Source organism: Bacillus rossius, chromosome 18 (genome assembly GCF_032445375.1).
Source record: "Bacillus rossius redtenbacheri isolate Brsri chromosome 18, Brsri_v3, whole genome shotgun sequence".
NCBI classification, from domain to species: domain Eukaryota; kingdom Metazoa; phylum Arthropoda; class Insecta; order Phasmatodea; family Bacillidae; genus Bacillus; species Bacillus rossius.
Genome location: NC_086345.1, coordinates 17,453,459 through 17,475,896, shown reverse-complemented (window position 1 = coordinate 17,475,896; position 22,438 = coordinate 17,453,459). Strand labels below are relative to the sequence as shown.

Below are 22,438 nucleotides of genomic sequence, written 5' to 3'. Positions count from 1 at the left end.
ATTTTTAACGTACGAATATTTTTTAATATTTTTTATCTATATAGATAAATGATAATCGCTAGAGACCAGAAATTTTGCATATTCATTAACCGATAGGCTAGAAAGACATTCAGAAAGTTACATCGTGGTTCTGCGTCTTATGTTGGCTTACAACGCATCTGGAGGATTCTGATCCAATGAGATACCCCCGACCAAAGAATCACAGGCAAAACCAGATGAGATGACTTTCCAGCAGGTAGCCAATAACAATACCACTGGTGCGGGTATAACTTGTTGCAGTTTAATAGGCGGTCAGATTTATTCGCGAAAAATGCCTGCCTCTGGTAATCACATATTAATAGGGGCAGGCATTTTTTTGCGAAAAGATCTGAACAATTACTAGACTGCAACAAGGTATATCCGCACCTGTGGTTTCTTCCTTGTGATTGGCGGCCGTCTGCGAGAGAAGTCGTTACCTTGTTTGACCGAGCCACTTAGGACGCGTTTACTTCCGATAATGAATCACTGTGATTGGTGTTGTTACAATCGATATGTTACCTGGTAGTAACTCACCCAATCACGAATCAGACGGTGTTACATTGTTTTAACTTTCATCTAGTCTCGAAATCTTTTCGCGATTTCTGCATGCCCCTACAGATTAACTTTCCAAGAAATGAAATATACATATATATACACACATCGAATTTTTTTTATCATAATTAGCTGCTAATGTTACATTGTTTAAACGTTTTTGGGGCTTACAAATCTGAAAAAGTTATTGGACTGCAGAACTGAAACTTTTTAGGTTGAACTTCAATGACGGAGTTTAATTACACAGGAAGAAGACTCCAAAGATATCGAAGAAGGAGTTGGGACGAGAAAAATCTGCCCTGATAGCGTTTCCAAATACGTCTTAACAATTTTTCCAACCGTTTCATGACATTATAAATAGGGACACCTGTATTTCGCGATTTCATTTCATGTCAAGGTATTTCACAATACACTGTAGCTTTTTCTAAGAGTCATGGCAAATTGCGAGGGTGCAGCAGTACGGTGACCACATTCTCATTGGCCCCGTCAAGAGCGGGACGACACCTCTCACCGACCTCAGCCAATAACCACAGAAGAAAAGCTACAGCATTTTGTGAAATACCTTGACACGAAATGTATTCGCGAAATACAGGTGTCCCTAATTATAAATCAACAAAACAATACAACATTTACACATCAAATGCCTTTTAAAGTATCAAAACTTCTATTAAGGTGAAGAATTTATTTTTCCCTTCTTTCCTGTAAAATTTTATTTTTCGGAGATAATATTTTCTGTGTTTTGGCGGCAGGATGATTAAAGCAGTGCAGGAGAAAGGAAAATACTGTAGTAAATTGAAGGATGAAGAATGGTGGAGAGACAGAGGAAGATGAAGGCGGGTGCGGAAACTACGTGTGAACTCGCATCCAGAAAATAATGTAGTTGAAAACAAAATTTCGTGTCCGAGTTTCGAATTATAAGTAGAGACCGAAAAAATTCGCAGATTGATTCGGCGATAGGCTAGTATTCAAATGCATATACCTTTATAATGATTTTTGCTTTTGGCTTACTGTTCATCTGGACGAATCTCAACCAATCATAAACCATTAACCAAAGAAGGATCGTATCACAGACAAACCAGCTGAGACGACTTACAAGTCGGCAGCAATGAACTTGCGTTATTTGCCCAAGTGTTCAAGAGAATGTGCAGTCTATCCTGAAGGCCATCGAAACCGCGAATATTTCCGGTCTCTAATTATAAGTGTATTTGCAACGCGAGAACGCACGAATTCGCTCGTTACCGAGGTTTAGATGTTGCACATCCCTGGCAGGGATTGCATTATCGTGAAGGAATAATAACCCGATCGCTAATGATCATCTGAGAAGGTTGGTGTTTTTTCGCACGGACGGAAAAGTCCACTATTTGCTGATTCTTGAAGAAGTAGGGGGGTGTCAGGATGAAGCGCCAGGAGTGTGAAAGAGAAAGAGAGAGAGAGAGAGATTAAACTGTGTGAGTTGATAGTTACCTTCCTTTTTTTCTCTTTCTATGTTCCTCTCTCTCTCTCTCTCTCTCCACCGGTTACACCTTAGTCTTTTTTTTTTTTTTAACTCTCTCTTTCTCTCTTTCTTTCGGGACTGCTATTGTTCCCTTGATGAAGAAGGTAGCTTGCGCGGGCATGCTTAAGATGTGCAACAGTGATGGCAATGCCCCGTCAGAACTCTGTAAAGGAAGGGAGGGGGGGAGGCAGGAGGTGGTAGTGGAGGGGAGAAGTAGGGGAAATGGGGCGGGCGGCTCTAGTGTTTCTCGGTTGCCGAAGAGGAGGGGGGGAGAGCCGGTGAAGGAGGGGAACAGGAGCAGAGGAGGGGATAACGGACACGGCAATCTTCGCCCTACCCCTCCCGGCGGCGGAGTTACCCCCTCTACTCTACGTCGTCATCCTTAACGCGATCTGCTGGAACAGCTCGGGGCGTGCTCAGTAGCTCCTGGGCCTTCGTCGAGGACAGTGCTTAGTCGTGCCCCGGAGGTGAGGCGTCGAACGCGAGAGAGAACCACGAGAAGGGACGCACGCGATATTGAAATAAACAGGGTGGAAAGGGCAGGAGGAAAAAATCAACGAGAGTCGTCCTTTGAAAAAAAACGTTTCGCGTCGATAAAGACAAAATATTTTTTTATTTTTCCAGCGCATCCGAGTCGAGTGAAAATTTGGAACATGTTCCGCGAAGAAGAAGAAGAAAAGGAAGGATGTGCCTATTTGACTAGACGTTGACCTGTGTGTGCGCGGGTATTTTAGGGTTGACGGGGTGGGGGAAAGGAATAAGAACGACGGGAAAAGGGCGGTGAGAAACAGACCGGAGGAAAAAATAAAAAAAGATAATTTCTGCGCATGCGCGCATCCACCGCCCCTTTCTAAAAGAAGAAAGAAGGGAAAAAAAAAAGAAAGGGTGCGAAAGGGAGGGGAAGCAAATTTTTTTTTTTAAATATATACATCCCTCTCCACGGTTTCGGGCGTGCGTAGCAGTGATTGAAGGAAGAAGAAAGGGGGATAGAAAGACGGTGTGTGTGTGCGTGTTTTTTTTTCTTCTTCCCCCCGCGGACCGTGGGTTTTGCAAACACGTGACTTGCTAATGCGGACGCCTGCGCGCTAGAAGATCTCACCTGCTGCCGCCCCTACCCCCGCCATTTTAACATATACACGCGCGCAGACTTGTTCGCAAAGGCTCCGATTGGAGATTTTTTCTGTTTCTCCTCCCGGGAGGGGGGTTGTTTCGCCGCGCGTATCGTTCCGTCGTACGTCATCGCCGGACCCCGGGTGTTGCTCCTCCGCGGGCGATGGGGCGCGCCGGATAGCTTCCCGCACCCGGGCGACCGCGCGCCAGCCCTGGCTGACTTGGACCGCGACGCGATCCGCCGCTGGGTGGAGCAGGCGTCGGCGGCGGGCGTCAAGAACAACAACAGCATCAGCAACAACAACAACAACAACAACAACAACAACGACGACCACGACCACGACGGCGGCGGCGGCGGCGGCGGCGTGATCGGAGGCGGCGTGAAGGCCGCCGTACCGGGCGCTGGCTGGTGGTGGCGCGCGTGGCCCGCCGCCCCCAGCCCTCCGGCACCGCTACCCCCGCCGCCCCCGGCACCGCCTCCGCCCCCGCCGCCGCCGCAGGTACGCAGCAGGACCATGCTGCTTCACGACGACCAGCCGCTGGACTTCTCGACGCACCGCCACCACCTGGCGGCGGAGACCAGCAGCAGCGGGGGCGGCGGATCCTCCGAAGACGAGGGCGTGGCCGCCTCGCCTTGCCCGCTGCGAGGCGAAGGTAAGAAGACAGTCCCGTCCGCCCCCCCCCGGCCCCCGTGTACAGTGACGGTACCGACGTGTGCACGGAAGAGGAAAAAAAAAAAAATTAAACATTATCGTCGCCTGAGAATTGGAGTGTTCCACGTCCATTGAAGTCGGAACTGAGATGTAAGCATTTGAAAGTTCAAACAACTATGAGTATCATGACATAGAACAAAATAATATTGGTCTTAAAATTAAGAACAAACATTTTTATGTGCGTAGACGTGTGTGGATATAGTACAAATGAATACTAAATATTAATTTCGTGTCATTAGCATAAAAAAAACCCCTCAAAAGTGGACATAGAACACACTCCAATACTCAGGCGGCGATATGTCAGAGACCTGAAAAAATACGCGGGTTTCATTTCGTGCTATGCCAAAATTGAAAATAATTATACCTTAGTGCTGCTTCCGCCATTGGTCCGCCGTTGATCTGGAAAGACTGACTGTGGGGGGGCCAATTATGGAGGACCCCTCACTCGTGAAAGTTGTCGTCGAATCGCAAAAGGCCGCCCGGTCGTGACGACTCACAAGTCAAGCAAGCCAATGAACGGTTTGGCGTTTGCCCCGAGTGTGTGTGCGGAGGATAATTATTGGAGTCCATCCTGGAGGTCATTGAACCCGCGAATTTTTCCGGTCTCTAAACATATGTTATATCTCTTGACGGACTAATGGCGCAACAGCCGACGGAGGGTACCTAAATGTATGAACCCATTTTTTTTTTGCGGAAATAGAGAACTGTTCATATCTAATCGATAATGAGGTTTGCAAGGAATTTTTTTTCGATATATTAAAATGCTCAGGCGTACTTCCTTGAATTTAAAAAAAAAATTATTAATTAATTATAGATATTACTTATAGAGTCATTTGCAACAAATTGCAAATTTAAAAAAAATATATATTTATGTCGGTTAGAATGGTTAACTAAAAAAAAAATTATTAGCCATTATTTGTGCTCACAAACTGTTGGTCAGATGTCACGGGATGACCATTTTGGTGGCTAATATAGTTAGTTACTTACTAACGCTGCCAACAGATGTCGATACATCGGGAAAATTTCGCCCCGGCTGAAATAATTAACGGCGAGGTTTCAATTGCGAACCGATTTCGCACAAGTTGTGTTGCAAAGTCGTGCGAATGCACTCGCTCGTGTTTTTTTTTCTTCTTTTTAAAATTATGAATCCAGTCTTAGGCTGTCCGTCACTCACGTGGCCTGCTGTCAAATCACATGGGCCGAAATATTCCATCAATTCGTCCGTCTGTCCGTCAAAAAAGCTTTGTGAATTCATACTTCTGACGGACAGATGAAACTATAACCTCCAATATCTGCAAGAGTTTTTGCTTGTAGAAATTTCATAGTGCTAAAAAAGTTTTTTGAAGTTTGATTATACCTACAAATGCTTGCAATTTAAAGGTTTTGTGTTTCGAAAACAAAACAAAAAGTGTCCCATTCACAGAAGTTTAATTGATTACGCAAAGGTAACTTTGAAATTGTTGAAATAAATACCAGATTGAAATAAAACGAGTTTGTTTTTAGCTATAAGCTTACATGACTTTCAAATTAATTGAATAATTATAACAAGATCAATTTTCTTCGAAATTTTAAGTTTTCTCCACAGTTGGCAGCATGTGTATGGAAAAAAATATATATAAGTATAGGCCTATATTATGACGGACGAACTGAGTGTTTCACGGAACAACGGGTGACGGACACGGGGGGCTGTTCCTAAAGCCAATCAGATGGCCCGAAAAATTCCAACTGTCCGTTCCGTTTAAAAACCTTTTCCGTCGCCCGTTCGTCCGTCGGCTGCCGAGCGATTCACAACAATCCGTTTTTTCCGTCATGTCATTTTCCATTAAACATTCTGGAAACTGTTGAGAGAACTTAAATTTTGGAAGAAAATTTATACTATATAATTAGACAAATTTGACAATCATAAAATTTATAGTGTTACGATTCGTAGGATTTTTGTTTCAAAACACAAACATTATAATGATTTCAAACATATTTGTTTAAAAAAAATAATATCATGTAAGCAGCTTAATAATTAAGACTTCAAAAACGTTTAATATAGGTAATAAAATTTGACACGCAAAATTCTTGCAGATATTTATTTGTAAGTTATAATTTCATCCGCCCGTCAAAAGTACGAAGTCAGCAAGATTTGGACGGACGAACGGATGGATGGATGGATGGACTTTTTTGAGACATATTATTGACTGCAGGTCACGTGATTGACAAGTCAAAAGAAGGCTACAAACTATTGTAATTCCGGCTTTAACAAACTTTAACTCTCCACGGACAGTTCGGATGAAATTGTAAACTCAAAAAAAATGTCTTGCATGTTTCGCCTTTATTTTAAAAGTTTTAAATTTTTTTTTTAGCTGATTGCGTTACGTTTTAAATAATTATGCTTGAAACGAAAAAAAAAATAATGATACACAAATATAACATAAATTTAAAAAAGGAAAAAAGAAATGAATTATAAGTGCTTAGGGTGCATGATCGTCAAAGTAATAAACCTTCACTAGATATATTCTCTCAAAGATTTAAGCGTTTTAAGCCAGTTGGCAGCATCTAAAAGGATATACATACAGCTATAATGATCTGCATGCAGAGGTGCTATTGACGGACATACAGATGAAGGATCGTCGTTAGTGCAGCTTCACAGGTCCAGCATGATGCCAGACAGGACTTTTGAGGCAAGCTTTTGCAAGCACAGAAGGGACTTGCGAATGTTGGCGCCCGCTTTATTTCGCTTGTGAACGTTGAAACGGTTAGTTGGGCAATAAACCTTTTCTTCATAGTTGCAATCGCGACAACACCCGTTAGATTACGTAAGTAACTATTTCCGTTATAATGAAGTACCACACTTGACGCAAGCAGTAAAAAAAAAAAAACACACACACACACACCTAGTTAAAACAATCCCAATGATATACCTCACCTATCAATGAAAACAATCGCGAATTCATTTGGCTTTGGGCTAAAATTTAAAGCTTTATGATTGCTCTGCAAGCTTTTACATTGGCTAGTTTCTTATAGAGAACAGTTTTTTTTTGTTCTTGTTAATCAGCTGTACCTGGTTCGCTTTAATTTTATCCTAGCTGGGCATCGTTGGGTGTGTCCAATCACAGACACAGTGCAAGCGTATGCAAGTTTTCATTCTAGCTTGCCGACCGAACGAATCTGCGAGATTTCCGTATTTCTACCTATAAATAGAGACCGGGAAAAATTAGCGGGTTAAATATTCGTGGATTCCATTCGCGTTATGCTGGAATCCAAACTCATGTAGATAACTGTAGATGATTGTAGAGTCCATCCGAGATTTCATTGAAACAGCGAAATTTTCCAGTCCCTACCCGTTAAGTTAGGTAATCGTCCGCGATAAAAAAAAAAGGAATTGGGGGGGGGGGGATCGTTATCATGGATGATCGACAAAGCTGTTTTTTGACAAGTTTATTTGACAGCAAACAGGACCATGCTGCAAAATTTTTATCGTAACTTCTCATAACCAGTCGATTTGAAAACGTAAAATAAAAAAATTGTATTAAATAGAAACACGCATATATTTTTCCCTGTAAGCGCAGGAACTCTACATAGTTCTACACAAATAAGTCGGTGTCTTATATCCGATTGGCTGCCGTTACACATTTTACTTTACGGCCGGAGTGCACGTGATTGGTTCATTTCAATATTGCAACGTTGTCATTGGTTTTTACATGTCCTTCGGGGCGTGTCTGAACTACATGTGGTCCAATGAGAATGCAGTTCGAGTGTACGAAAAATAACGGAAAATTTAGTTGTGTATAGTACAGAAACATTTCTTAAATTTTTATGTTTTTTTGCAAGAATACGTAACACAATACTGACCCTTTATATCCTGCATGTGCTTGAGATATGATAATCAATATATACCACACTTCGCTGTTTGTCAGCCAGGAATTTGATTTCCTTAAAGAATTGTTTGCGGTGTTCATAAAATATTTCGTCAAAGTAGAATGAGAAAACTGCATTAAATTTTTTTATTAATGAAATAATTATTTTGCTATCAATTCGAAACATAAATCAGAAAACATCATCAAATTGTTTTTACCGGTACAAAAAATAATGTGTGATATACACAAACAAGACTATTTTTCAGTGTAAAATTTTGTTGTTGGTTGATCGACACCTTAAAACGGATTATCAGCTTGCTTCTTGAAAGGGTGTAAGGAAGTTCTAGACATGTTTTAGCTGTGCAAAAAAAACAAACTATAGTTGCCATATAAATACTGAGGATGTATTCGTCACAAAGTATTTGTTTTTGTAAATGGTACAGAAACATTCATGTAAAATTAAAAGATTCTTGTAAATTTGTACATTTAATTAAAAACAACGGTATCTCTACAAAATAGTGTTCGCAGTAATACTGGGTTCCAAGTGCCGCCAATAGTTATAAGTCATCTGTAAACTGTTCCCTGAATAGCTTTCCAGTATTAACTAAGCATAACAAGTAATAAGTATGGTAAGTACACAATTAAGTCCAATCATCGAATATTAAATTATCTTTTCCATTGTTTAAATATGCTTGAATGAAACTTCAATTCAAACAAACTATACGCCAATTTTCGTAAGAAATACTTAGTATTATCTCGAACAGCGTATTCCATATATGCAAAAATGACCACAGTCATGTATTTAACAAAGTTACAATATCTTTCTTGTAGTAATGTCGAAATATTTTTTTTTTTTTTTTTGGGAGTTTCAAAATAACTTTGAAGGAAATGGCCATTGTTTAATGATGACAGATAACAGTTGAGTCGGTACATATGTAAATTGAAATAAAGAGTTAGCAACGCTAAATATTTTTATATTGCAGGATAAATATTTTTAAAAAAAATAAATATTTGGTGGCAGTTCACTCGGTCTACCGACCAGTAAATCAATAATTCTAGTCAATGCCTGATGAGTTGGGAATTCGAACCAACTTCTCTCAGCGAATTAGCATGACACCTTAGGTACATTATTATCGGACACACGTGACGAAGTCTAGGTATATGAGCCTCTTAACAGTTGAGAAAAGTTTTTTTTTTTTTAAATCATTTCTGGAAAAAAAAATTGCATGCATTGGGCCCTATACTTCATAAATTAGAGAAACGTTTGCGTCAAACCTCGTGACAGATATCGCCAACCGTGCATCGGCTAATCCACCATTAATCTCTGGTACGTGAATGACGAAAGCTCACTTATAGATAGCGTGGTCTTTATTTTTTTTTTACACCAACATGGCCTATAAACATGAATATGCGATTCAAAGCAAGGACAGAGAAAGAAAAAAATATATGCTAGCAATCATGGGACCGATATGATCATTTAAAATCACATATAATTTCAAATGAGTGCATTTTCGTGAAAACAACTGTATAGCTACAAAAAAATTGGTTGTCTGTAAAGTCAGTTTACGGACGATAGTATAACGTGACAACGTCATAACAAAACATTGATGAAATGATTGCATACTTTTATGTATAAAATTGAATCATTTTTATTGAATTATCACTATCAGACAAGAGAAATTTTTCCTCAGATTTAAGCTTGCATCCGAGTAGAAAAAAATGTTACGAAGGATATGCGGATCATTGGGATCCCCTGCTTGTTTCTGTTGTGGACTTAACATGCCTTAAAAACATTTTTTTTGTTAATTTGCTAATTTGTTTCTCGTGAATAAGTGCTCAATACAAGTGAACCGGAGTATATTTAAGAAGTTAATCGTGGATGAATGAAGATCCCTAGGATATTTTTAGCCAGTGATCTTCGTACATTCACAAGCGTGACTTACATAAGATTAGATTATATAAGCATATAAGCTTATATGCATAAGATTATATATAAGATGTATAGTAATAACATAAATAATATATAAGACTATGTAAGCTTAGATTAGCTTGTGTAAGCTCAGATAATTTTCGTGTTTCTGTCAAACGTTCTTCCTCCAGATAAAAATCTGTCTACGCCACTGCACATGGGTGCTTTTTTCGTTTAGGTTCCAGATTTAACTTTCAAGCTAACTAATTTCAAGCACTAGTTTATTTACATACTGTATTACAAACCCGAATTTGTTTTCTAGAACATGGCATACAAACGATAACGCCATATCTCTATTACGTTGTTACGGCTTAATTAACTCTGCCACCGTATGGTTTGTAATCACTGGGAGGAAATAATTAATTAACTCACGCAGGCCCTTTTTTTAGCTGTATAATTAATAGTTTGAGGCACGAATTTCCAAGCTATGCTCCATGCTCTGCCGAGTTATAGAATTTAATATGTATTGTGTACTACAAATTTACTAGCAAATTTATTTGAACTTGCAAGACAGCGGGGTGTCATACTAATTACGAAAAATTAAAATATTTCCCACACATTTTCTATGTAAATTTCCTTCATTACTTAATGTGAAAAAAAAAATATATCCCAGGCAGTATAAAGGTCTTCTGTAATTTACTCACATAATTAAGACGACAGCAAAATGATTGCGGATGAACTTCCATTATTTATGGAATTAGGGATTCCGAATTTGTGACTGAACGAAAGGTTTCATTCCTTGCTGCTTCGAAAGACGTTTTCACCCTTACTTTATGTTTTTTTTTTTGTAATGTTGCAAATAAATTCCTTGAAAGCAAATTGCTTTAAATATTTTCTTGTAAATATGAAAATTTAACAGTTGTAACTCTAATATACATTCCTGTGGAAGTTGTAAAACTAATGGTTTGTATCTTACGAAGAAAATAGTCTTTTAAATCTTCGCACATTTATGATTCACAAGGAAGTGTAGCAAACATTTGACATCTCCCACAGAAATATGTTAGAACATGTAGAATATTTTAGTTAAAGCATTAGTTTTATTTACCTGTCAAAAAATCAATCTAAAATTTCATATGTACGTGGTTCAGGTGCTGTATACTGCGGAAGATTAAAGGAGTCCTCGGAAACAGGTTTAAGTTGTTATGGTATGCAAAAATATTGCCTGTTGAAAAACTTAATTTATATTAATTCGTTGCCATGATACAATTGTTTTAGATAGCTGCATAAAATGGAACATTACATAGATTTTATGATCTGATGTACAGTTTCTTTAATGTTTATTTTACTGCAGTAGTACATAGGTATTAAATAAACTTAAATAAATAACACTACTTTCTCTGAGACCTTTGTCTTCACAGTTTGAATTTATACGTGGTAAAGAAGTGCAGGTATGCCTACATTATAAAATCAATTGTATTCTTAAGTTGTGTAAAAATAAATAGTTACTGTTTTAAAATTATTTTTTAATTCCTCTTGTGTATTGCAAATAAATTAGCAAACGATAGCATATAGTTATATATTTTAATTTTTGAGCCCACAAACTTAGTACAGAGAATTGTGTATAAAATGTATTGAATTCTTATGTATTTTTTGTAGGTCTTTTGTCTTGCAAAATGGTAATGGCATACGTAAATGAGGGGTTTACTAACGTGAACTTAATACCAATTTTCTTTCGTATAAAACTTGCTAGCTAACGGTCATTATAAATATATTCAGGACATGACTAAAACTTGATATTTCTTTCTATGTAATAGAAAATTTTATGTTCTAAATATGCTGTGTATTTTTTACGAGTTGTTAAGATAATGAAGGCATGTAAGTATTCACAGTGGTGAAGTGACAATATACCTATAAGTATTAACTTTAAATCTTTAGTGGTTGTCTAGCTTTGGACGTTTTATTTTAATCTATGCACACTTAATTATTTTTTAACAGGTAATTAAAGTTGTTAACCTAAACATTTAAATTAATTAGGAAATTATTAATTCGAGAATTGTAAATATTATTTTATTTTAACTTCATAATAAAAAATATATAGGAGGGGACTCATAAATTAAAAATACGAAATTTGTTATTGATGCATTACAGTGGTAAAATAACAAAAAATATATATCTCGGATAATAATGGATTTTTGATTATTTTTTATAAACAAATTCCAAGAATTTTTTACACCAACCAATTGCAACCAATTTTCCGTGAAACTCTGGGAAAAATTGTGCTATCAGAACATTGCAAGATTCACATACGTTCTGTGCAGTGGGACCTATTCGTTGGTTGAGAAGAAGATTACAAGGGATTTTACAAGCACCGCTGTCACTGAAATATTCACAACACTCATGTAACTTGTCTCAAACATGACAGTTCTGTCGAAATAGTACTAATGGTCTGCCACTTTTTTTTTGTAAACAGCTTCACGTGGTCAGTTTACGTAAACAAACATCATGTGTTGCTTTGTAAGTCAAATTATGGAAATCACTGCACCTTTTTTTTTTTTTAGAACTGTCAAATTTGAGCCAAGTTACGAGGCACAAATCTAAATGCATAGTGGCGGGTATAGACTCCACAGAGACCTGGGCTGTTTAGTTTTATGAGGAGAGAGGGGGGTGGGGGGGGGGGTGCTTCCCGGTTAAATGTAAAAAATTTACTCTTTCAAACATTTCTAACCCTAACTGTAATTTAAATTTCGACGATGGTTTCGCTAATTTATCTTAGGATTATTCTTTTATGATAAATCATCCTCGGGTCGGTTAAATTAAAATTGCCCCGGTGTAATTACTTCATTATACGTGGCAGTAGAATATTTGAATGTTTTTTTTTAAATATGTAATCATGAATTGAAATAGGTATTGACCACATACTTTAAGTTACATGGTAATAAAAATTTCATTTTTATTTTCCCGTTAATTTTATATATTTATATATATATTTTTTAAACAGAACACTGAATAATCAAAAATAAAATTTAAAAAACATTAACAACACCATCGTGGGACCCTGGCAGACTTGCGAGATTTAAGCGTAAACTTGTTCCCACCAAATGAAATGAAGACGGGCTGTCGCGAAAAGCTTGTCATACACTGTTGTTTCCCCCTAACATAACTAAGTAAAACTAGGTGTATTTATAGGATGCGTCGGGTAAATCTGGACTCACAACTATCTGTCGCGTCCGTTCACAATACGTCCGCCCGTTTGTCAACGAGCCGAGCGATTCACAATCATCCGCAAGTCCGTCAAATAACTTTTTTTTCAATGCTGCCAACAGACCAAAAATCTTAAATACTGGTGAAAATTTATCTTTTTTAGATATATTCTCTTGATGATCATGGAAGATAAAAACTAAATAAATAATTAGAGACCTGCAAAATTCGCGGTTTCGATGGCCTTCAGGATAGACTGCGCATACCCCCTGTACACTCGGGCAAATAACGCAAGTTCATTGGCTGCCGACTTGTAAGTCGTCTCAGCTGGTTTGTCTGTGATTCGATCCTTCTTTGGTTGAGGGTTTATAACTGGTTGAGAATCGTCCAGATGAGCAGTAAGCCAATAGCAAAATCATCTAAGAGATATATGTGTTTGAATTCTAGCCTATCACAGAAATAATCCGCGAATTTTTCAGGTCTCTATAAATAATTAAATTCGATATGTTTGTTTTTTTCCCTCTAATTACTGAAAATATTTTAAATTGTTAAAATTATATTCAAACGTAAATTAATAACATTTAATGGAAGCTTCAAAAAAAATTAATATACTTAAAAACCTCTTAAGACAGTAACGGTCGCCTACAATAGTTAGCCTATCTTGCTAGCATTTTGGAGGTTATTTCTGCCGTCCGTCTGTCGAAAGTTAAAAGGTATTTGACGGACGGAGATAGAATTTTCAGGACCATCTGATTGGCTGCAGGTCACGTGATTGACGCGACGGACGGATGAGACGGACGGGTGAGACATATGATTGTGAGTCCAGCTTTAGGGAGGGACCTGTGTGCGTCTCAGGCCGAAGCCTAAGGGCCACAACCAAAAGACGTGCTATCTTCGCATGTTCAACGATCTGCGGGATAGACTTGATAGTGCTGTATTCTCACGACACTAAGTCATTTGTAGGGCCATGTAATTTTCGCGAAAATATTTATCCGACCAGATGTGTGTTAAAACTCTGTATCATTGTCTGTGTTTCGTGGTTGGCTGGTTTTATTCCGAGCGTATTTATACTGTCGGCGCACCAATCACAGCCATCCAGTGCGGAAGCAAACTCGTCCTGAATGGCCCGGCCGAACAGGGCAATGGCTTATCTTGCAGATGGCCGCCAATCACAAGGGAAAAATCGCTAGAGAGTGCATACCTTGTTGCAGTCTAACGAGCGAGCAGATTATTTCGCGAAAAATGTCTGTCCCTCGTCATTTGTTCATCGACCGCTGTCGAATAGAGAAGATGTAATTCAAGTTTCCAATGACATGCATTCTGATTCGGCAGGTTCGGTTGCTGTTGGTCTGTAAATTGTTCCGGACAATTTTATAAAAATAAAAAATATCGTACATTTTCATACACCAAGTTTTAGAAAATGTACATTTTTGTAATGTAGTTTTTTTTTAAAAAAAACTACTTCAGTTAGTGTAATTTTACTTTAATGTTCCAAAAATAAACATATAGTGGTGCAGGATTCGATACAACACACGGATATACACACCTGTTACTGCAATAACTTCTTCATGTGCCATCTCCTCTAAGAATGTCGGCATCCATCATGGATATCCAGGCTTTCAATCTCGCCTCCATAAATAGTTCAGTGGTGGAACATTTAAACCAACTCCTTAAATTGTCCAACCAGGAAATGCGTCTTTTACCTCGTCCTCTTCTTCCTTCTGTCTTCCCTTGAACGATGAGTTGTAGTGGGTGATACTTTTTCTCCTCGTATCGTGTGTCCGAGATGTTGCAGTTTTGGGATTTTAATTGTATTGTGTATTTCTTTTTTTCCTTCTCAATTCTTCTGCTCACATCATCACTGGTTATCCGTGCAGAATTCTCCTGTAAATTTACATTTCCCCAACGCTTCTAAGTTATTCATTTCACTCTTTTTCAAGGTCCATGTTTTCATCCCATAGTACGATGTAGAGAACACACCTCTCATGATTCTGATCTAAGCTCAGCTCTCTGTTGCATAAGACGTTCCTCATTTTATTAAATACACTTCTAGCCTGTCCAATCCTTGACTTTATTTCTACTGCACAATCTGGGACGCGGCAGTAGACCGAAAATCACTAGACCGAAAGTCATTTAGCCAAAATGCACTAGAAGGAAACTATACCTAAAGTAATTTCTCCGAAATTTCTGTCAAATGATTTTCGGTTTGGTGCCTGATGCCTGCTACCTGAAAAATCAATATTCTATTAAGAACCGTCAACATGTACTTATATTTATGGACTTTCTGCACCCTTTGATAGTTAATTATTAAATTCTCTTGTACCACAAATTTACTCTTTACTATATTATGTGTTAAACCATATTCCTCGCTGACTTCAACGACACGATCAGAAAGTCGCTGTAAATCTTCAAGATCTTTGGCTAATAACAGCGCGTCGTCAGCAAAAGTATGTTATTTATGAGTTTTTCCATTGACCTTGATTCCAGCAGTTTTTTTCTGCAAGAGCTGCAATAACTGGCGTGTTAAATTACCATATGGATGTATAGATGAAATCACACTTACCATAAGTGTTAATTAAATGTTTTTTTTTTGTCAGTACACTCTACTTACAGGTATACACTAACGTCATTGTAAATTTGTATATATAAAACAAAGTAAAATACGTGTATGTCTTTTACCAAATCATAACAATTGTAATTTTATAGCTTTGAAAGTAGTTTTACTTATACACAAAAGTAAAAATAAATTATGAGTAGGTATAAAATTACACTAACATCGGTGGAGACTTTGCTGCCACGTGAATTTAGTGTAAAATCACACAATTCTTTAACAGTGTGCCTTCAGGGCGTGTCAAAACGAATGTGGTCATCTGGGAAATTTTGCAAAAAAAGTATTAATATTTGGAGTTAATCTTGACATTAAATAAATTGCTGAAGTAAAATTTGACCAGAAGGTCTGAAGCTACTAAAAATTTAAATTTACTGGAGATGCCAAATGTCTGCTTTAATGTAATTACGTCTCTCGAATTCACACAAAAACTTTTTTTTTTAGGATAATTACTTTGGAAACCAGTTGCCAAATAATAATTAAGCAATACTACAAGAAAACTTTTATAAATTTTTACAAACCATTGCTATGATTATTTTTGCATGTATTAATTACGTTTTTGGAAACAATACTGAATATATAAAGTTGCGCTTATAAAAATGGTTGAATATTGATTGATTGATATTAAACACAATCATAATTTTTTTAAACATGGGAAAGAACATCGAATATTCAATAATTTGCCTTTATATTTTTATCGTTATTATTAATGTGCGCGGTTAATTCGGGAAAGCTATACAGGGAACGGTTTATTAATGTATTTTACTAATGAAGTAATTGGGACAATACAAAGGATAAATTCCCGGGCAAGAATCCGAACCCAGTAGTAATGCGAATATTTTTTTTGTAGCAATACAGTTGCTTTCAAGCAAATATATTTACAAATAGCTGTAATTTCACAAGATAATTTTAGTTTCATTTACAAAAAAAATACAGTGTACGAAAACTGTTTTGAAAAATTGGCTCCAGCTTATATTTTTTCACTTCGTTGTAGAGAAATTAATGCGGGAAACTTTTAATTACACTTAATTATTGCTTCTGTTATCGTAAATTCACATGAAGTAGGTACCTAACGGCAACATAGCTAAACTTCGTGAATGAACCTAGTAACTAAGTACAGCAATATCTAAATAGTAAGAAAACTACACTAACGAAAATTAAAGAAACCACGATCAACACAATAATGAAATAAATAATATAATAAATAACTCTATAGTACTTAATAGAGTTTATTTTAATATTGTTGCAAGCGAGAATACGTGTTCGAAGAGGACTACTGTTTACACTATTAATTAAAATAAAACATTTAAAGTGTCTGCCCACAAATTAATAGAGACTGGAAAAATCCAAGAATTCAATGACCTTCAGGATAGACTCCACGATCATCTGCATACTCGGGCAAACGAAGCATCTTCTGTTGGCTGCTGGCTTGTGAGGCGTCTCAAGTGGGTAACTTGTGATTGGATACTTCTTTGATTTATGGTCTCTGATTGGCCGAGAGTCCTACATGTTAACAGTGAACCAATAACAGGAGCAGCACAACGCTATATAATTATTTGAATTTTAGCATATCACGAAATGAATCCGCAAATTTTTCCAGTCACTAGAAAAATCACTCTTTCCTTCAGTCAGCAGTTCACTGTTCGTACTGCATCTCGGATCCAGCACAGTTCCGATGTACCAGTCTCACGCACACGTGGCTCATGGCTTGTCATTGCCTACCAAAGGATCACTCACCCTCCAAACGGTCTAATTTGAGGCTGCTGTCTTAATTTCTAGTGGAATTTATGATCACTGGCTTCATGTCTGGTTGAATTTGAGGTCGTTGGCTTCATGTCTGGTTGAATTTGAGGTCGCTGTCTGAATGTCTGGTCGAATTTGAGGTCGCTGTCTTAATTTCTGGTCGAATTCGAGGTCACAGTCTTAATTGTTGATCGAATTTGAGGTCACCGGCTTAATGTCTTTCGAATTTGTGGTCGCTGCCTTAATTTGTGGTGGAATTTTTTCGTCACTGGTTTAATGTTTGGTCGAATTTGTGGTCACTGGCTTAATGTCTGTTCGAATTTGAGGTCACTGGCTTAGTGCCTGATTGAATTGGAGGTCACTGGCTTCATGTCTGGTCGAATTTGAGGTCGCTGGCTCTGTGTCTCGTCACATTTGAGGTAACTTGCTTGATGCACAAAGACAGTGTATTTTTCGCGAAAGAATCTGATCGCTTACTAGAATGCAATACGGTATGTCTGAGTCAGTAATTTCAGCTCTGCGGTTGGCGGCCGTATGCAAGAGTGAAGCTATTCGCCCTATTTGGTTAAAACGATTAATAACGTGTTCGATTCCTCATAGCATTGCTGTGATTCGTGTGCCTGCAGTGGGCGTGCACCCGAAAGCCACTCAACCAAACACGAAACACAGGCGATGATAATAGTGTTTTTTTTTAACACACAGCTTGTCTCGAAATCATCTTTCCGCGAAAAAAAACCACTGGCCAAATTCACGTCTCATCGAATTCAAAGTCACCGAAGATTGGCGAGATGAGAAGAGACGAGAACTGGGCAACGGAATGAATGTACGTGTGTGTAAGTGTGCGGGAGAAGTATGGGGTAGGAGGGAACACGAACGATACCTCTTGAGACCACCCGCGGAATCATCGCAACGTCCGCCACGTTTACAATTTCGCGAGAGAGAGAGAGAGAGAGAGAGAGAAGAAAAATTGGTTGTCTGTAAAGACGGTTTACGGACGATAGTTTAACGTGACGTCATAACAAAACATTGATTAAATGATTGCATACTTTTATGAATAAAATTGAATCATTTTTATTGAATCATCACTATTTTGTATGGATACAAAGAAGGAGTAAAATGAAATCTACAATTCAATTGATAAATTTACTTTTATTTGCACTCATTAATTCAAATATGTTTATTACTTTAACGAAGAGATTATTTTAACTAGTATAACTTTTATACATGTTTGCTATTTAACTTCTTCCAATCTGTGTTATTCTGTTAAGGATAGGACGATGATAGGAAAAGTAGGAAACGAATGGGAGTGTTTCAAGTTTAATGTGCCTCGAAAAAGTCAACTCGATGGTTGTTCCAATCGAGAGGAAGAGAGAGATAGATGCAGCGCAAGCGTACAATGAGCGTAACGGGACAATGTGCGTTACGGGACACTTTTTCATGCGTGAAGCCGGCGTTCATCGATTTATTAGACGTCGCGTCAAAAAACCAGCATGGGATCGAACCCGCATCGCCTTTGGAGAGAGAGGCGATTCGTGATCTGGTCGTTCAACACACCACCGTTTCCCTTCGCTACCCCCACTTCCCGAAAAAAAAAAAAAAAAAAAAATGTGGAGTTGCTGAGCCAATAAAGTTTCCGTGAACGGCCGAGCTATTTAATCGTAGGTCGTGGTTCCCGAATCGGACACGACAGTGTGGAGAGGAGGAGGAGAATGGCGTTTTGGAGCAAGCAAGCTTTTAGCTCGTCCCACTTTCGATAGCGATCTCAGCCGAGACTCCTGATTGACTGGGCCCGTGGTTGCCCTCGTGCGAAAATTTTGGCTCGGGAGCTACGCGAGGGTTGGGAGAGAGAGAGAGAGAGAGACAGACAGACAGACAGAGAGAGAGAGAGAGAAAGTATGTTTATGTATCGCGTGCAAAAAAAAAAAGCCACGACGGAGCGTCCATCAGCGAAATTTTATTTTCCCTCTTCTACGGGGAGACATCGTTCCAGACACGACCCCAAAGTCACACTTTCCCTGATGGGAAGTCTCTCTCACGAAGCCAAAGCCTAGAAGAACGCCTTTTGAGATTTTTTTTTTCTTTTTGGCTCTGCTTTTGTACTGGCCACTCTCCATTCTTCCCCCTTCCCCCTCCGTCGACACCATGCGCCGGTGTTTTTCAACCCCACTTAAGACGCCTCGCGGTCAATTGAGTGCTTTCGGAAAAAAAAAATCCCGAGACAAGGAAAATTTTCGCTGTTTAGATAGCAAGTCAGTCCCAAAAATTCACAATTCTATGCACACTCCACCCATACATACGAGGTATGATGAAAAAAAAAAAATTAACCGTGAATGATTTTTATTTACGAACAAAGCAATAAGCTTTGCATCAAATTTGAACTAATTTCCTATAAGAATACTCTCCTTGGCTTGGCGACGTGCACTTATCGCAATGTTGATCCCATGGTTGGAAGCCTTTCCGGATGTGGACAGGCGGGAACCTTTTGTTCGGCCAAAAACTCTCGGATGAAAAGCGAGGTGTGGCGCGGTGCGTTTTAGCTTTGAATATATATAGTGTATAGAAGTCGCCAGCCCAGGTTAAAATTTCTAATACGGTTTTGAGGTAGTTGGTTAATTCACCGCCGCAATCGCCACCATCTCTAGGGCATCGACTTGTGGTGGTCCCTGGCGGACAAGTGTCGAACTCTTCAAACACCCCTTCCCCCTCTCGTTGAATGAACTTGAGCTGCAGTGAATGATCGGTGGGGGGTGCGGGGAATGACAGCGGGCGACTGTGCTGCGCTCTAACGTGTAAATAACAGCTAAGACGATACAGGGCGTTACGGCAGCGCACTGCAGCGGTGAAGTTCCCAAGCTGCTCATCATACGCTTCTGAAAAACGTAGAGTAAATCCTATCCACTCGCGACTTCTATACAGTATATATATTCAAAGGTTTTAGTGATGGAAGGGGAAGCCATGGGACGCACCACAACGCCGAAATACCACAACGCCGAAGGTACAATAACGCCAAAAACCATAACGCGGAATGCCAAATTGACTACAACGCCGACAGCTAGAAAAACTGCTGTGTACCAGAAACGCCGAATTACCACAACGCCGAAAAATGTCATTGCAGGACTGCCACAAAGGTTAGGTTAGGTAAGGTTGGCACACAAATACATTCAGTTGTTTTTCATTTTGCTCCTGTGGCTCCCCTCCCCGCAGCAACATTTTTCGGCGTTACTGTATTTCGGCGTTGTGGTACACAGCAGTTTTCTAGCTGTCGGCGTTGCGGTCAATTTGGCATTCGGCGTTATGGTGTTCGGCGTTATTGTACGTTCGGCGTTGTGGTAATGACCCGGGGAAGCCACCGACCCATTTTCCACAGCTGCTTTTTTTTATCCATCACATTTATTTAAATTAATGATACAATACAAAGTTTTGCGTCTCCTATGTTGGTAAATTCAGGTGGTGGGCACGTCTGAGCGATTACATGGTAAGTGTGTGTAAGCCCCGTTTTTTTCTTTCTCCAGATAATTTTTGCGCAATGTTGATTAGACGCCCGAAACATTGGCTCAAGTTTAGTGGTGTTTGAAGTTTAGAAGCCGCTTTGATTGACTTTTGTTTTACGAAAGTGACGGTTTTTATTTTTTAACGTTGGAGATTCAAATTCATACTCACTAACCATCATCAGACGTTATGAAGCACCATTTCCGTTGTTTTTTTTTTTTGACGTGACAACGTCTAATAAATCAATGAACGCCGACTGCACGCACGAAAAAGTGTCCCGTTACGCACATTGTCCCGTTACGCTGTGTACCGTTACACGCATTGTCCCGTTACACTGTTTCCTGTTACGCGCATTGTCCCGTTACTCTGTGTCCCGTTACACTCATTGTACGCTTGCGCCGCATCTACCTCTCTTCCACTCGATTGGAACAACCATCGATTTGATTTTTTTTTGCGGAACAACATGGCCATGCTGAAGTTCAAAAGTGACTTCAACAACGTCACAGCAACAATTCCCAACTCTCTGGGTAAACTTGTATGGTACCGGTAACTAACCTCAAAAATTGTTTACGTTTAACTTCAGTATTATTAGTTTTGGCTCCCTGACTCGTTCAACTAGGTTGGAAGAGAAAATCGTTCTTAAAAAAATTTTCACACTATTTAATAGTGAGTAATTTTATTTAAGTTAAATGACATCGTTAAACTTTCATTCGCTTCATACCACATAACTGAAGCACACATGGGATGTAAGGTGCTTTCAGGTGCTTTTAACACCATCCGAAACGTATGTTTTTAATTAAAATGTCCTTCACAACATCGTCAATAGTCACGAGTTCAACGAAAAATAATAAAAAAATAGTATTTCCTTATCGCGTACCCTATTTATATCAAAGCTTTAAAATATATTTCCTCAAAATAAAAAAAAATAATAAAAACATTATTCTGGTAATTTTACAGGTTCAAATCACAAACACGTTCATTCGCCAGCTTACTTAAATTCAATTTTTTTTAACGGTAAAATACAATTGGATATGTTACACATAGAAATCGCTCCCGGGAACAATGTTTCAAAATTATTTATATCAGTTATATTGTTTTCAAAATTAAATACATGATTTCGTAATTTCAATTATTCCTTTCTTAATTTTTAATATTTTATTTACAACTAGATACGCAATAATGACCTACTGTAAAAAAAAGTGGTTGTCTGTAAAGTCGGTTTACAGACGATAGTTTAACGCGACAACATCATAACAAAACATTGATGAAATTATTGCATACTTTTATGAATAAAATTGAATCAATTTTTATTGAATTATCACTATTTTGTATGGATACAAAGAAAGGGTGAAATGAAATCTACAATTTAATTGATAAATTTACTTTTATTTTCACTCATTAATTCAAATATGTTTATTACTTTAACGAACAGATTATTTAAACTATAACTTTTATACATGTTTGCTATTAAACTTCTTCCAATCTGTGTTATTCTGTTAAGGATAGGACGATGACCGGAAAAGTAGGAAACGAATGGGAGTGTTTCAAGTTTAATGTGCCTCAAAAATGTCCAATCGATGGTAATTCGAATCGAGTGGAAGAGAGATAGATGCGGCGCAAGCGTACAATGTGCGTAACGGGACAATTGAGTCATCCTTTTTCGTGCGTGCAGCCGGCGTTCATCATAGATTTATTAGACGTTGTCACGTCAAAAGATTTTTGTGTTTCTTCTCGTGAGTTGTTCGCCGTGCCGTCGTG

General features: G+C 38.4%; 1 protein-coding gene across 1 annotated transcript in view; it reads left to right on the top strand.

Annotated features, from left to right (window-relative positions):
* Positions 1 to 3,133: 3,133 nt before the first annotated feature.
* LOC134541378 (protein nubbin-like) overlaps positions 3,134 to 22,438 on the top strand; it is a 303,008-nt gene continuing 283,703 nt past the window's right edge. The window contains exons 1-2 of the mRNA XM_063384802.1: positions 3,134 to 3,141; positions 3,357 to 3,829. Coding sequence (XP_063240872.1) covers positions 3,134 to 3,141; positions 3,357 to 3,829 — 481 coding nt within the window. The remainder of the gene's footprint in view (positions 3,142 to 3,356; positions 3,830 to 22,438) is intronic.